The sequence below is a fragment of the Ranitomeya variabilis genome, chromosome 3 (assembly GCF_051348905.1).
Source record: "Ranitomeya variabilis isolate aRanVar5 chromosome 3, aRanVar5.hap1, whole genome shotgun sequence".
Taxonomy (NCBI): Eukaryota; Metazoa; Chordata; class Amphibia; order Anura; family Dendrobatidae; genus Ranitomeya; species Ranitomeya variabilis.
The window spans coordinates 78,290,036-78,305,928 of record NC_135234.1 but is presented as its reverse complement, the minus strand read 5'-3'; the positions used below and the strand labels follow the sequence as shown (position 1 = coordinate 78,305,928).

Genomic DNA, 15,893 nt, shown 5'->3' with positions numbered 1-15,893 from the left:
CAGGGCCTGCACCATCTCCCCTTCCCGTGTCTTCACCCCGGGGAACCCCATGAGGTTGGATCCTGGGTTCACCCAGCGGCATACCGTGCGCTCCGCATGGGCCTCACACAGCAGGGTAGTTGGCGGAATCGGGGCTTTCAGGAGGTGTTCCATTCCCGTTGCCTCCTCCCATGGTAACAGGCGCTGGAGTCTATGGGTCCCAGGGAGAGGGGGTGCCGCAACGGGGCCTACTAACAAGCCCTCTGCCAGCGGGACGGGGTCAGCGGACTCACCAGCCAATGCAGGCTCCTCCTCCGCGACGGGTTCCGCTGGCTGTGTCGGCGAGGGCCTCAGCAACAACTCCGGTAGGGGTACAGGATCCGGTGCCAGAGGACTTCCTTCCGGCGCTACCTGGTGCGGAGCCTGGGCCTTCACGTTCAGCTGAAGGAGCTGGTGGATCAAGTCCCCCATCTCAGCCTGAAAGAGATCAGCGCTGTCCGTGGAGAATTGGCTACGGTGCTCGTCCGGGTAGTTGGAGGAGACTTCTGCTTCGACCCCACATTCGGGTTCCGAGCTGCTGGCCATGGCGTCCTCCATGCGGGTCACTTCCTGATCCTTTTCCCGCTCTCTCCTTCGTGGGCGGTTTCGTTTTCTCTGTCTCCGCCCACCATTGAGGATCAGGAGGCGGATCTCGGCTGCTGACGGACACGTCCTCACAGTGCAGAAATATTTAGACTGGGCGGCCATTGTCTTTCGCGCTCTCCAGCTTGTTTACGCCCACTTCCACGCCCCTCTTTTCCTCCTGCGCTCTCCTCAGCGCTATAATGGCGGTGGTTTTTGGCGGTAAATGGCAATGCACAGTCTTTGCAATAAGTCACAGTCCAAGTATAATAAATCACAGTTCCAAGGCACACATGACCCGATTCTTCAGGCTTAAGTAGATCCTGTTCGTGACGCCAAGTTTGTAGCGCCCCCACTGTCGCAGGGCCGAGGGGTACCCAGTACCGGGCCTCTGAGTCTCTGTTCTGGGGTTGTCACGGTGGCTAGGCCCGGTCCGTGACCCTGCTGAGGGGCGTACAATAAAGGTGGAGGGAATGGTGATGATGTTGTGGTGGTGCGGTGCAGGTCGCAGTAAATAACGAGGACACCAGGTTGCAGTCTCTTTACCTCTTTACTGAAGGTCTCGGGATCCTCAATCCGGAATACGGTTAACCGGGCTGCGCAAGCCTGGCCGGTCCGATGGCACATCCAGAGCTCCCTTTGCAGGTGGAAATCTGTGCCTACCTTCTAGCGCTTGTGTGTTGTAGTCCTTCCCTGCTAAGCACCACGGGATAGTCCTCACAACTGTTGTGTCTGTTTCTCGTGTTCCCTCACAACTCGATTCTGATGTTCTTCCACGTCCCCCAGATCTTATGGTTAGGACGCACCCGTATGACGGGGAGGCTCGGAGCTCTTCCGGGACTCTAGCGTCGCCCCACTCCTGTTGTTACCCCCCTGTGTCTTCCTAGGTCAATTGGGTGAGACAGCCCGCCTATAACTGACTGTCCTGCCGTAGGTTTGAAGTTTGGCCTGGAGCTCTATACTTCCTCGGCGTTCCGGCCACCGGTTATGCGCCTCAATAGGATGTTGCCTCGTCTTACAGCACGACTCCTACTGGTATTCTCCTTGTTGCGTTGATCTCGTTTCTCACTCAGCACAATGAACCTCGCTTCTTGTCCTTTCTTTGGGTACCGCCGCTATATCGTGCAGGCGCGGTCCCGTAACGTTCTCTCTGTTTGCTAGGCCTCTGTCAGGATCCCACCCCTGACAGGGACCCCTCTGAATCTTCCCCTACAACACCCTCTGCCACAAGGTGTTGCCTGGTTCCAACCCAGTCAGCTTCTGTCTAACTTTCTGCCTAACCCCCAGTTTTACCAGATTGTGAGGAGTGGCCTAATACATAGAACCCTTAGCTCCCCCTGGAGGCCAGACTGTGAAGTGTATTGGTGACTGTGATACCTGGTCAGAAGAACTCCTTCTGTGCCATCAGACGTACCATAGCCCCCCTTAGCGGCGGAGCATCAGTACTGCAATGACCAGGACTCTGGGGCGCTGCACTTACAACCTGTAATAACCACACGGCCACCTCAACACCATCGGAGCTACTTCAATCCCCGACCTACTGTCTCCTTCCCCTTAATCCTGTAGAATGTAAGCCCACAAGGACAGGGTCCTCTTCCCTCTGTATCAGTCTGTCATTTCTAGTGTGTTTACTGTAAGTGATATTTGTATTTTGATGTAACCCCTTCTCATGTAGAGCACCATGGAATTAATGGTGCTATATAAATAAATAATAACAACTGTGGGTTTTGACGTGTGTTTAAGATCATTATCCATTTGTAGAAGGCATCCATCTTCTTTTCAACTTCAGCTTTTTTACAGATGGTGTTATGATTGCATCAAGAATTTGTTGAAATGTCATTGAATCCATTTTTCCCTCTACCCATGAAAGTTTCCCCGTGCCTTTGGCTGCAACACAACCCCAAAGCATGATTGATCAACCCCCATGCTTTATAGTTGGCAAGATGTTCTTTTCCTGAAATGTTGTGCCCTTTTGCTACACATACCTTTGATCATTGTTGCCAAAGAGTTCAATTTTAACGTCACTGATTAACAGGACTTATTTCCAAAATTCATCAGGTTTGTTTAGATGTTCTTTTTCATACTTCTGATGCTGGAGAGGATGCAGGAGAGGTTTTCTCCTGATGACTCTTCCATGAAGGCCATATTGTGCAGGTGTCTCAGAACAGCAGAACAATGTACCACAACTCCAGAGTCTACTACATTTTTCTGAAGGTCTTTTGCAGTCAAGCGGATGTTCTGATTTGCCTCTCTAGCAATCCTACAATCAGCTCTCACTGAAATTTTGCTTGGTCTTCCAGACCTTATCTTGACCTCTAATGTTCAGAGTACTAGGCAGCTGCATAGAAGAGCCCATGGCTGCTGTTTTTGGCACAAGTGTTGAGGAGGCTGGGCTTTTATAAAGCTGACAAATTTGCATGACCTGGCCTTTCCCAATGATGATAGTGAACAAGCCATAAACCTAACAGACTAATTAAGGTTTGAAACCTTGGTCAATGTTGTCCGAGGACACAAATCTCCAAGAGTGCTCACATTTTTACATTGACCCATTTTCCTTTTTATAATTTTTAAAATGTAATAAATGACACTATATATGTTTTTATCTTTGTTAGGTTGGTCTGCAAGTCAGACCCTCAGGGATTAATGATTCAGACCGTTAGTTATATACACTTTTGAGTAGGCATATACATTATGTCCGAGCGCCAATCAGCTGTTTATTACATATGAGATCATTCTTAATTCATCAGGTTTATTCCTAATAAGGACAGAACTGTGGACAGGTAATCCTTACATAAGAGGTAACTTGGGTTTAGACACGTAAGGGGCTAAGGTCCTAAATCTGATTAGGCCTAACTTGGTCAACAACTTTAATCAATAGTCGGCATTTCTAATTGATAATCATTTGTCAGCAGGATGACTCTAGCAGAGTTTGAGACATGTTGAGACATATTTTGTTAGCCTAGGAATCATGTGTATGAATTATAAGAATATATCAAGGTGGTCCCTGATTTCCCCATCATCTTTAACTTTAGGCCTTTTAGGGACCATTTCATTTTCAACTTGCTTAAGTGTTCACAATAACAGTCATTTTGACCATGGATGCCCATACTTTTATATGTCACGGCATGCTTACTTATTAGAGGTTCTAATGTACATTTTAATCAAATTGAGAGAGTCCATCCTCCAGCAACAAGGTGACCTGTTAGATGGCAACCTAACCTACTATAACAGACTTTCCTCTCCTGGCCCTAGCCCTACAAATTTACATGACAGGTAAAATCCAGTATTATGTAAAACAGCCTTGAGCATATGGTAATAGTGCAGTATGGTGGTAGTTAGTGATGAGCACAAATGCTTGTTACTCGAGTTTGCCATGGGTGCTCAGGTAAGCACGAGTCTCGTGGGTGCTCAAGTGAAATGTTTTGTGGCCTCATGTTTTGTGGCTATTAGACAGCCACAAAACATACTGAGATTGCATGACAAACACAAGCAATCCCCGTATGTTTGGAGGCTGTCTAACAGCTGCAAAACATGCGGCCACGAGGACGAAAACATTTCACTCGAGCACCCGCAGAGTGCATATTCGAGCAACCTTGGCACTTTCCCCCAAATGAACACTGCAAAAAATCTGCTTTGCTCCTTTCCCCACAGTATTAGCCAGTAGGAAAGTATGGAAGCTATATTTCTTAAGGAATGACAGTGGGGACACAACTGTTTCATAAGAGTCACAATATGGGGGCCATATTTTATAAGGCAGACTCGTGTAGAGGCAATACTGTAGTCACGGCATGGTTATAAGTGTGGAGATGGGTGGAAACTGTCTTGTTTGTGAAACAACTGCTAGTCTAACCATACCATTGTCAAAGAAGGCCTTTTACCATTTTTGCATGCTAAACTGGCCACATCATGATAAAGTAGCTGAAGATCTGAATAAAATGTAGTTTTTATTTTTATTTCTCGCCTCTGTTGCAGAGTTGAGCTTCTAAAGTTTATATGCTAATTTCCACTATAACCAAAGGGGCATTAGCAGAAATTCTTCTCTGGGGTGTTTATTTTTTTCCCTGTATGATGTTGCCCAATCATTGCAGAGAATGCATGCTCAGCACTTTTCATAGATTGTTGGATTAATGTGTGGCTAACCTTTCCTACCAAAGCTAAGATATAATTTTCTCACAGGGATGTTCCACTATTTGGATAACCCATTAAATGCTACAGGTACCGTGTAAAATAAAAACATTATACACTGTTCAAAAAATAAAAGGAACAATGAAACAACAGAATCTAACTCCAAGTAAATCAAAGTTCTGTGAAATCAAACTGTCCACTTAGGAAGCAACACTGATTGACAATCAATTTCACATGCTGTTGTGCAAATGGAATAGATAACAGATAGAAATTATTGGCAATTATCAAGACACCCTCAATAAAGAAGTGATTCTGCAGGTGGGGACCACAGACCACATCTCAGTACCAATGCTTTCTGGCTGATGTTTTGGTCACTTTTGAATGTTGGTTGTGCTTTTACACTCGTGGTAGCATGAGACTGACTCTCCAACCTACACAAGTGGCTCAGGTAGAGCAACTCATCCAGGATGGCACATCAATGCGAGCTGTAAAAAGAAGGTTTGCTGTGTCTGTCAGCGTAGTGTCCAGAGGCTGGAGGTGCAACCAGAAGACAGGCCAGTACACCAGGAGACGTGGAGGGGGCCGTAGGAGGGCAACAACCCAGCAGCAGGACTGCTACCTCCGCCTTTGTGCAAGGAGGAACAGGAGGAGCACTGCTAGAGCCCTGCAAAATGACCTCCAGCAGCAGGCCACAAATGTGCATGTGTCTGCACAAACGGTTAGAAACCGACTCCATGAGGATGGTCTGAAGGTCCGACATCCACAGATGGGGGTTGTGTTCACAGCCCAACACCGTGCAGGATGCTTGGCATTTGCCACAGAACACCAGGATTGACAAATTCGCCAGTGGCACCCTGTGCTTTTCACAGATGAAAGCAGGTTCACACTGAGCACATGTTACAGACGCGACAGAGTCTGGAGATGCCGTGGAGAGTGATCTGCTGCCTGCAACATCCTTCAGCATGACCGGTTTGGCAGTGGGTCAGTAATGGTGTGGGGTGGCATTTCTTTGGAGAGCCGCACAGCTCTCCATATGCTCTCCAGAGGTAGCCTGACTGGCATTTGGTACCGTTTTGAGATCCTCAGACCCGACCCCTTGTGAGACCATATGCTGGTGCGGTTGGCCCTGGGTTCCTCCTAATGCTGGACAATGCCATACCTCATGTGGCTGGAGTGTGTCAGCAGTTCCTGCAAGATGAAGGCATTGAAGCTATGGACTGGCCCGCCTATTCCCCAGACCTGAATCCGATTGAGCACATTTGGGACTCATGTCTCGCTCTGTCCACCAACGTCACGTTGCACCACAGACTGTCCAGTAGTTGGTGGATGCTTTAGTCCAGGTCTGGGAGGAGATCCCTCAGGAGACCATCTGCTGCCTCATCAGGAGCATGCCCAGGCATTGTAGGGAGGTCATACAGGCACGTGGAGACCACACACAATACTGAGCATCTTTTCCTTGTCATGAGGCATTTCCACTGAAATTGGATCAGCCTGTAATTTGATTTTCCACTTTGATTTTGAGTATCATTCCAAATCCAGACCTCCATGGGATATTCATTTTGATTTACATTGATAATTGTTATGTTTTATTGTTATGAACACATTCCACTATGCAATGAATAAAAATTTGCAAATGGAATATTTAATTCAGAGATATCTTGGATGTGGTATTTTAGTGTTCCCTTTATTTTTTTGAGCAGTGTATTTTCAACTCCCGGACTGACCTTGTTCCAGCAATGTCGTTACTGTGTCTCCTTGCGCTCACGTGACTTTGTTATATCAAGCAAGCACTCAAGGCCATCAGCTGCTGGCCGCTAATATGCTTTAGCACTCATGTCCCCACTATTAAATAAAGTGTCATCAGTGATATCCATTTCAGTGGCTGGGCTAGTCTCGGCTCTATTGAGCATGCATTGGTCGTCAATTCCGACATGCGCTTTCTTGCCAGCTCTAAATAGAATTGATGAGCCGGCAACAGAGCGTACTGTAAGTGCACATTATAATGAAAGAATGAAGCGAGCAGGAACCACCCATGCCTTGGAAAGTGACATCGGTTCTGGGGCGGGAATAATCCCTACTTGCCATTTGCTCTCCTTACAATGCGCACTGACAGTGCGCTTTGTTGCCTGGTCGTCAATTGTAATTGAGACAGCTAGGGAGTGCATTGTCACTGTGTATTGAAAAGAATATTGCACAGTGACAAGGGAGCTTGCACTGAGAAAACGCCGGAATTGACAACTGACACATTTTCAATAGAGCAGGGACCAGCCTAATCCCTGAAATGGATGTAATTGATGACTTTTTGTATCAGGGTGGGTACATCTGCTCAGGCAGTTACCGCATCCTATGCCCCTGATGATATCTTTTTTGAGTATCCCAGCATGCACTGCGAACTCTCAAATTAAATGAATTTTTAATTAAAGTATATTGGAAAAGAGATTAGATTATTACAGTAGACATATAGGATTATATTCAATATTAGTTTTGGACCACCCGTTTGCATTATTTAAACAGTTTTATTGGAGATTTTATCCTGCTCAGCCAAATAACATGCAAAGCAGAAAATAATGACGCAGATACAAAAGCTACTTACCTCTGCATTCTTTACATCTTCACTATATTGCTTGAGATGTTTTCTTGTAATACTATTTAACATATCCCGTTCTGCAAGTGTCTGACCGTTAATAACTATAAAGTAAGAAAAAAAGAAATAATGAAGTCTGCGGTGAAAGACAAGCATCAATCTGTGACCAACAAAACTGCCGTTCCACATCATTATCGTACATTTCAACATTATGGCAGATTTTAGACTCCTAACAAATAAACTTAGTTGATTTCTCACATCAAAAAAGTTAGGGCATGTTCACACATGATATATCATGCTGAAAATATGACACTGATTTGAAAGAACATCAATGAGAGAATCTGCGTCTGACCTTCAGATTTCTGCTGCAGATTTGCAGTGTGCACTGCCGTGGCGCCAATTACAGATTAACCCCATACAAAGATCCAAGCTGTTTCAATAGCTTTTTGATTTGGACATTGCCTACAGGCCTGCCTGCTTGCCGTGGTTTCTGGGCACAAGCCGCAGAGAAGCCACTTACATAAGTGATATGTTGGAAAAATGGCAAAATAGATTTTCTGCTTAAAACAATGGGAGGTGGTTTGTGGGCTCTTTTCTCCAGGGGTTTAAAGTGGAATAAGCTCTAAAAGTCACAAGAAAAAAATCTTGTGAACATACACTAAAAGCCTAATGCAAGATGTTTCTGCAATATAAATACGTATTGTAATACCCGCGCTAGAGTATGCACCTGTGCGATACCAATAAATGCAGCGATTATATATAAGCAATTTTACCTTTTGGATGGTATGCAAATAGACTGTCTGACGCTGTATGTTGAAAAGGGGCAATCTCAAGGAAGTGTGTGTGGATTCAGCTAGGAGGGAGAAACAGTATATTTAGTAAACACACTTGGTTGGCAGAAAATACGATGATTGTCTCTTATTTACAAAAACGTTTCAGGGGCTCGTGGGTTCACAGCGGGGTGAAGTCTTAATAGAGGGTTTTACCTCCTGGGTTGGTGTTGTAAAAACGGCAGGACTTATAATTAATAAAAAAGCAAAAGTACCTGTGAATAACGGTACTCGTTGTTCCGAGACAAGAATGTCCTTGTGCTATAAAGTAATAATAGAGTGGTACTTATCTCCTTAGTCAAAGGTGGACAGTTGGTTGGAGCGTTTCTGAGCGCACTGTCCCGGCCGGTGACAGGCGCTCGTGGTGCTTTGCTGTGCTGCGCGGCAGCTTACAGGACCTGTATGGCTTTCGGGTCACGTGACTTCCCTGGTCACGTAATACCCCTGTATGCAGTACGGTGTGCGAGAGGAGCCAATAACCAACGCGTTTCGGAATTACAACGGATTCCTTCCTCAGGGTTGGCTTCCTCTGCGTTGCAGAGCTTTAAATATCCTCAGCACATCATGATCGTAAGTGTCAATTGAAAGCGAACAGTTCAACTTCATTATTTAACCCCTTGGGTTTGAGAGTGTCCAGTTCAAAAATCAGTCTAGTTTCTTCTCTAGACATCTGTTTTAGATAGTCACTGTTCCTCCAGTCCTTTTTAACCACCTTAATGCCAGTTACATTAACCCCTTGCAGGGATCCCTCATGGCACACTGCAAAGTGTTTGGATAAAGGATGTTCATCATATTTATTTTTTATGTTCCGCAGATGTTCATTGATTCTTCTGCAAAGGGGACGTTTAGTGCGTCCTACATATAATTTACTGCAGGGGCATTTAATCGCATATATTACCCCCTGGGTGGTGCACGTGATGAAGTCCGTGATTTGTATATGTATATCAGTGTGAGAGGACACAGATTTCTGTTTTGACAAACGTAAAGATTTGCACATTTTGCATTTCTGGCAAGGAAAGAAACCCTTTATGGATTGTTTGAAGGGACCTATATTTATGGTTGGTTGGACGGAATTCAATGTTGTGGGGGCAATAAGTGTGCTCAAGTTGCGTGCTTTCCTAAAGACGAAACTGGGGTGATCTAATAATTTATCCCCAATCACCTTATCATCCTTTAGTAACGACCAATGTTTATAAACAATATTTTTAAGGATTTTTACATTGGAATTATACTGGGTAATAATTGGAATGGATATCAGGTTTGTTTTATTAGCAGTATCTTTATTGTTTTTTGTTGAATCGTGAAGAAAAGTTGATTTTTTAAAAGACTGATATACATATACAAATCACGGACTTCATCACGTGCACCACCCAGGGGGTAATATATGCGATTAAATGCCCCTGCAGTAAATTATATGTAGGACGCACTAAACGTCCCATTTGCAGAAGAATCAATGAACATCTGCGGAACATAAAAAATAAATATGATGAACATCCTTTATCCAAACACTTTGCAGTGTGCCATGAGGGATCCCTGCAAGGGGTTAATGTAACTGGCATTAAGGTGGTTAAAAAGGACTGGAGGAACGGTGACTATCTAAAACAGATGTCTAGAGAAGAAACTAGACTGATTTTTGAACTGGACACTCTCAAACCCAAGGGGTTAAATAATGAAGTTGAACTGTTCGCTTTCAATTGACACTTACGATCATGATGTGCTGAGGATATTTAAAGCTCTGCAACGCAGAGGAAGCCAACCCTGAGGAAGGAATCCGTTGTAATTCCGAAACGCGTTGGTTATTGGCTCCTCTCGCACACCGTACTGCATACAGGGGTATTACGTGACCAGGGAAGTCACGTGACCCGAAAGCCATACAGGTCCTGTAAGCTGCCGCGCAGCACAGCAAAGCACCACGAGCGCCTGTCACCGGCCGGGACAGTGCGCTCAGAAACGCTCCAACCAACTGTCCACCTTTGACTAAGGAGATAAGTACCACTCTATTATTACTTTATAGCACAAGGACATTCTTGTCTCGGAACAACGAGTACCGTTATTCACAGGTACTTTTGCTTTTTTATTAATTATAAGTCCTGCCGTTTTTACAACACCAACCCAGGAGGTAAAACCCTCTATTAAGACTTCACCCCGCTGTGAACCCACGAGCCCCTGAAACGTTTTTGTAAATAAGAGACAATCATCGTATTTTCTGCCAACCAAGTGTGTTTACTAAATATACTGTTTCTCCCTCCTAGCTGAATCCACACACACTTCCTTGAGATTGCCCCTTTTCAACATACAGCGTCAGACAGTCTATTTGCATACCATCCAAAAGGTAAAATTGCTTATATATAATCGCTGCATTTATTGGTATCGCACAGGTGCATACTCTAGCGCGGGTATTACAATACGTATTTACTTGTAGTTCTACTCTCCCGATGTGGTTCGGGATTTTACCTGCAGCTGCCTCTATGCACATGCACTAGCGCCGCTACAGTATATGTAAAATTTTTTTGTTTCTGCAATATGTCACATTTCCACTGAGTGGCACTGTTGCCAGCTTTTTCTTCATATCTCGTGAAGTTTGTCCTCCATTAGCAACTCATAGAAAATTGGATAAAAACCAGTGTATGCTTAGAAAAACAAGTGGTAGGGTCAAAATTTGGTGTCAGTACTAGTTTGAGCGATACAGTTATGCGCTCCTGAAGATTGACTGTTTAGACCAGCGGCATGCCAAAAAGGAATTGAGCGCTTTCCCAGGCTGCTATCAGAAGCAGCTTTGCTTCTGCGGAATGGGATAAGCACAGGGCCACTGAGACTGGACAGATCCAGTGATCCGGCACGCTTCAGAGCGGGGAGAGAAGGCTGTAACGCATAGATCCTGCCCGTATTGTGCTCTCCTTACCCACAAACTGGTCACTCTGAGATGGCAGAGGAGGTCGGTAACTTAGGCCACAAGCCGTACTTTATAAAATGAAAAATTCCTCTGTCCTTAAGAATGGAGAGGATTTTTAATAAAATTATTCTAAATAAATAATAATAATACAAGGTAAATTGCAAATTTGATACTTTTTTATGTATTTTATAATTGTTTTAAGAGTTTAATAATAGCAGAATTTCCATTTTTAGTTTGGATTATGTGTGTTATGTCACATTAATAGATTCCACAACTCTCTTGTTATTCTAGAAACATAAAATCCTACGTGTATCTGCAGACTTCATCATCTTCTGTAACAGGTCGAGTATAACAACATCGGTCGTCTTTCCGTTTACTTCCTTAACAAAGTTATCTGGAGATGCGAGATAGACAAAGAAATGTATGATGAATGTTTTCATAAGCATTTAATGTATTAATAAGGGTGACAGTTACTGACCGGGTTGCCTTTCGGCAGTTGATGGGCTGCTATCAGTTGTACTAATCTGCGTGGGGGTTGGTGAATTAATGGAGGGAGGTGGCGCCATAAGACTGCAACATTAAAACATAAGTTATATGTTATTTATTCACAATACAATATACTATGTAAGTGAGCGATGGCTTTCACATATTCATTACTGCACTTTCATGTTTCTATTCCTGGGTGAGATTTTCACTCAGTTGTTGAAGAAACTAATTTATGGGCTGTGAACTGAAATTGATCTTTAAAATTCACCTGCAATTTCGTAAAAAGATTATTTGCTCTGATATTCCAAATAATTGCTTCTAGGCTCACTAGGAATAAGGTAAACTCAGGTGAACGTTGTCAATCTCATCAATAAGTTTTAGGTTCATAAATGTAAATGCCAGCTGGCGTAAGGAGCCTTGTCACCAGGCATTTGCTAACCCATTTGAGAGCAGCATAATGTAAGGAGACAGACCCTGATTTCATCGACTTATCACTAAGGCTACTTTCACACTAGCGTCGTACAACGCATGACGAATTGCGTCGTTGCGACGTACCGACGCTAGCAGTGAATGCGCCGCACAACGTGGGCTGCCCCATTGTCAGGTGTGGGGAGGAGGGGGCGGAGTTCCGGCCACGCATGAGCGGTCGGAAATGCTGGACACGACGCACCAAAAAACGTTACATGCAACGTTTTTTGGTGGCGACAGTCCGACGCAACACGAAGCAACCGTCGCATGACGGTTGCGACGTGTGGCAATGCGTCGCACTGCGTCGCTAATGCTAGTCTATGGAGAAAAAACGCATCCTGCAAGCACTTTTGCAGGATGCGTTTTTTCTACAAAACGACGCATAGCAACGTGCAGTGCACGACGCTAGTGTGAAAGTAGCCTTACTGGGTTTCATACTGCAATTTCATCAGCTGCAGATCTCCTTGTTCTCTGAATGCTGAGCTCTGTATAACTGGATCACTCCTTTATCATTGCACACCCTTCCAGATCTCATCTTATAGCTGTCAGTCAGCGTGGGTTGTGGGTGAGGCCCGACAGCACTGTAAGATGAGCTACGGAAGTGTTTGTAGTGACACATAACTCTGCTCTGCTGTATCGCTACACAGAATATGCAGAGATCAGTGAGGAGTGATCTCCTGTATGTTGTTGCCTGCTTATGATTGGTTAACCTCATGCAGGAGAAGAAGTGCACACCCCCAGGGAGAGATTTCTACTAACATGAATTATAATCTAAACTTTACAAGCTTATATTTCTGCCATGGAGAGGATAATAAAAAAAATAAAAACTACATTTTAGTTGGGAATTCACTATTCCATAATGTGGCCAGTTTGACATGCTTAAACTGGTGAAAGATTGTGTTTAAATGTTACAATCTGTCACTTTAAGGTCCCCATGCACATACTCTGTTGATAGTCTCATGAATATGAGAGCCTACTTACTCTCTGCTGACAGATGATGTTGGAGAGATAAAGATTTGACCTCGGGTTAGATAAGCTTCTGCCAGAGGAATTTGACAACAGATCTCATATACAGGAAACAGGAATGCTCAGGAGAGTGAGCGTATAGCATTGGCGTTCCTGCATGCTTCCCATCCTCCTCTCCCCCAGCAGAGATGCTGACTTACTCACCACCCCGGCCCTCGGCACCCACTTTATCTTCCAGCTGCGGCACAGGATTTGTGCATGCCTTGCAGATCCTATGGCACTGTGTCTAGGGTGCGCACACTCTCACTGTCTCTTAAAGAAACAGTGTGCGCCATCCTAAAGTGTCCCCAGCCAATGGCTGGGAGACACTTATTATTTAAGTGAACTCCAACTGTAGGGAGGTGCCTGACCAAAGTGTTTAGTCAGTTGTCTGCATGCTTCCTAGTTCTCAGGTTCCAGTTCTCATATCTCAGTATACCTGTCCTGTTTACCCGCAATTGCCGTGCCTGCCTGTATTTCAGCTGTAACTTCCAGTATGCCCTGTTATGGTCTGGTGATTAAGGAGTGACATGCGACTAGCTCTGAGCAGGTGGTAACTATACCGACCGCAGTTCCTAATCTTAACACAGACACTAGCAGTAGCCGTGGGATGTTCCTGTCACTCCCTGGACACCTCGTCACAGCCGGAGAACTAGCTACCCCTAAAGGTAGAAACAGGAAAGCTATCTTGCCTCAGAGAAAATCCCCAAAGGATAGGACAGCCCCCCACAAATAATGACTGTGAGAGGAGAAGGAAATGACATACGTAGTATGAAACAAGATTTAGCAAAGGAGGCCACTACTAGCTAGACAGAATTAGTACAGAACAGAAAACTGTGCGGTCAGTAATAAAAACTAGAAAAAGTCCACCGCAGAGAAATGCAAAAATCTCCACACCTGACTAAAGGTGTGGAGGGCAAACTCTGCTGCCCAGAGCTTCCAGCTTAGCTAAATAGATCCATACTGATAAGCTGGACAAATGAGCAAAACATAGAAAATGCCAAACAACAAAGTCCACAACAAGTGAACTGCAAAAAGACAAGCAAGGACTTAGCTTTGCTGAAATGGTCAGAGTGGCAGGGAAATCCTCAGAGAGCCATGACTCCAAGCTCAACAATTGACAACTGGCATTGAATTAGGGATAAAGCCAGACTAATATAGCCGAGCCAGAAAGACGATCAGTGAGAACAGCTGCTGATGCTAAATCCAAGAAGCAGCCATACCACTCAAAACCACAGGAGGGAGCCCAAGAGCAGAATTCACAAAAATGCTACTTATAACCACCGGAGGGAGCCCAAGAGTGGAATTCACAACAATGCCCATCCTGTCTACCAGTACCTGCTGTGTCAGTCTGTATATCAGCCGTACTTGCCTGCACCTGTCATGCCAGTCTGTATATCAGCCACACCAGCCGTGCCAGTCTGTATGCCTGCCTTACTTGCCTGCAACTTCCTTGACTTCCAGTGTACCTGCTGTGCCTGCTTGTACTAACTAAGTCTACCCATTCCTGGCTGTTCCAACTTCTTAGCCCTTTGGGGGTCAGCTGCTGTGATTGTCCTTGGTTAGCACCTGGTGTTCGACTAGTTACGCCCCTCCAGGCTCTCCTCAGTCCACGGCACAGTGGTTCTACCACTGTACTCGCTACAGAGCTCTTATGTGTATGGAGGAGTCAGGATAAATAGCTTCTCACTGAATCATCAATTGGCCAATAGATATCTACAGTGTATTGGGGGGATTTAGTTTGTCATGTTACTATTTGATTGTTCATACAATTGCCCGGACATATGATTCAAGCTCAATATCTAATCAAAATGAAAAATCTTAAGTCTCCCATTGTAAAGCTGGCCATAGACATTATGGCCCTAATTTATCAAAGCAATTTCGCCATAACTTTGTTGTAAATTGTTTTGAAAATAGCTAAATTTGGTGCAGTTTGGAGTTGCGCCAACATTTTGTGACTATTAGCTTTTCCCACAGTTTTTTCAAGCTCTGCAAAAATGGGTGGAGCTGTGACAGGATGGGGACGCATCGGGGTGTGATTCCACAGTTTGTTTAATTCATGACAAGCTTTTTAATTCATGACCCACCCTCTCTCAAACACTTTCTCTCTTTGATACCCTTCACCCTTTATAGATATTGATAGTGTTTGCTGCCTGCAGGTGAATAAAGTTAATAAATGTATAGAGACTTTTTTTTATTTTAATTGACCGATTTTACACCAGTGGTTTTTAGAAGGAACACACTAATCACTTAATGAAAAAATGTAAAATGTTTTTCAACTTTCTGTTCCATTTCCACATCAGGAGATATTCCCAAATAATTAAGTTCTTTTAAATAGGATATATCTTATAGCTAGGGATTCGATTGATCGGATCACCCATGATTCTAAGATCTGCAGTCTTGCATGGAGTAGAGGTGCATAAACTTGACCACTGTTCTACTTATTGTCAATGGTACTGTTGGAGAAAGCCAAGCAAAGTGGTTCCAAAGGCTTAATCTTGGGATCGCAGCAGCTCCCAATGGTCAGACCAGGAGTGATTTTGGTAATAATCTGTGAAAAAGTGTTGTCCTCTCCTGGTCAACCCCTTCTTATTAGTTCAGTAGGGCAAAACAAAATAAAAACACTTCCTACTTAACTTCTGTACCAGCACCATTCCTCTACTGTGTCTGCTGGGGGTAATATTACATTGTTAAGCCATGTGAATACTGTAGCCAACCAGTGGCCACTGATAGGGGGCAGCCTTAACTATTTTGTCAGCGCGGACTTTTACTATATGACCACAGGTATTAGATTTTTCATTTTGTCCTGTGGAGCTAGTGGGAAGAGGTTGTCTAAAAGTGGACAACCATTTTCATTGTGAAAATGGGAATAAGAGAAATATATCAACATTACTTATTATTT

General features: G+C 44.3%; 1 protein-coding gene and 1 long non-coding RNA gene across 4 annotated transcripts in view; one reads left to right on the top strand and one right to left on the bottom strand.

Annotated features, from left to right (window-relative positions):
- Positions 1-15,893, bottom strand: part of LOC143817959 (uncharacterized) — a 129,784-nt gene that overhangs the window by 22,536 nt on the left and 91,355 nt on the right. The window contains exons 16-18 of the mRNA XM_077299418.1: positions 11,511-11,602; positions 11,340-11,426; positions 7,319-7,413 (exon numbers count right to left, since the gene is read on the bottom strand). Coding sequence (XP_077155533.1) covers positions 7,319-7,413; positions 11,340-11,426; positions 11,511-11,602 — 274 coding nt within the window. The remainder of the gene's footprint in view (positions 1-7,318; positions 7,414-11,339; positions 11,427-11,510; positions 11,603-15,893) is intronic.
- LOC143815221 (uncharacterized) overlaps positions 1-15,893 on the top strand; it is a 127,399-nt gene that overhangs the window by 25,002 nt on the left and 86,504 nt on the right. Inside the window, exons 1-2 of one of the 3 annotated variants that reach the window (XR_013223700.1) lie at positions 10,962-11,074; positions 11,324-11,373. This is a non-coding gene — a long non-coding RNA (uncharacterized LOC143815221). Of the gene's footprint in view, positions 1-10,961; positions 11,075-11,323; positions 11,454-15,893 lie in introns of those variants that run through there. The other 2 variants (XR_013223702.1, XR_013223701.1) reach the window with 2 other exon arrangements.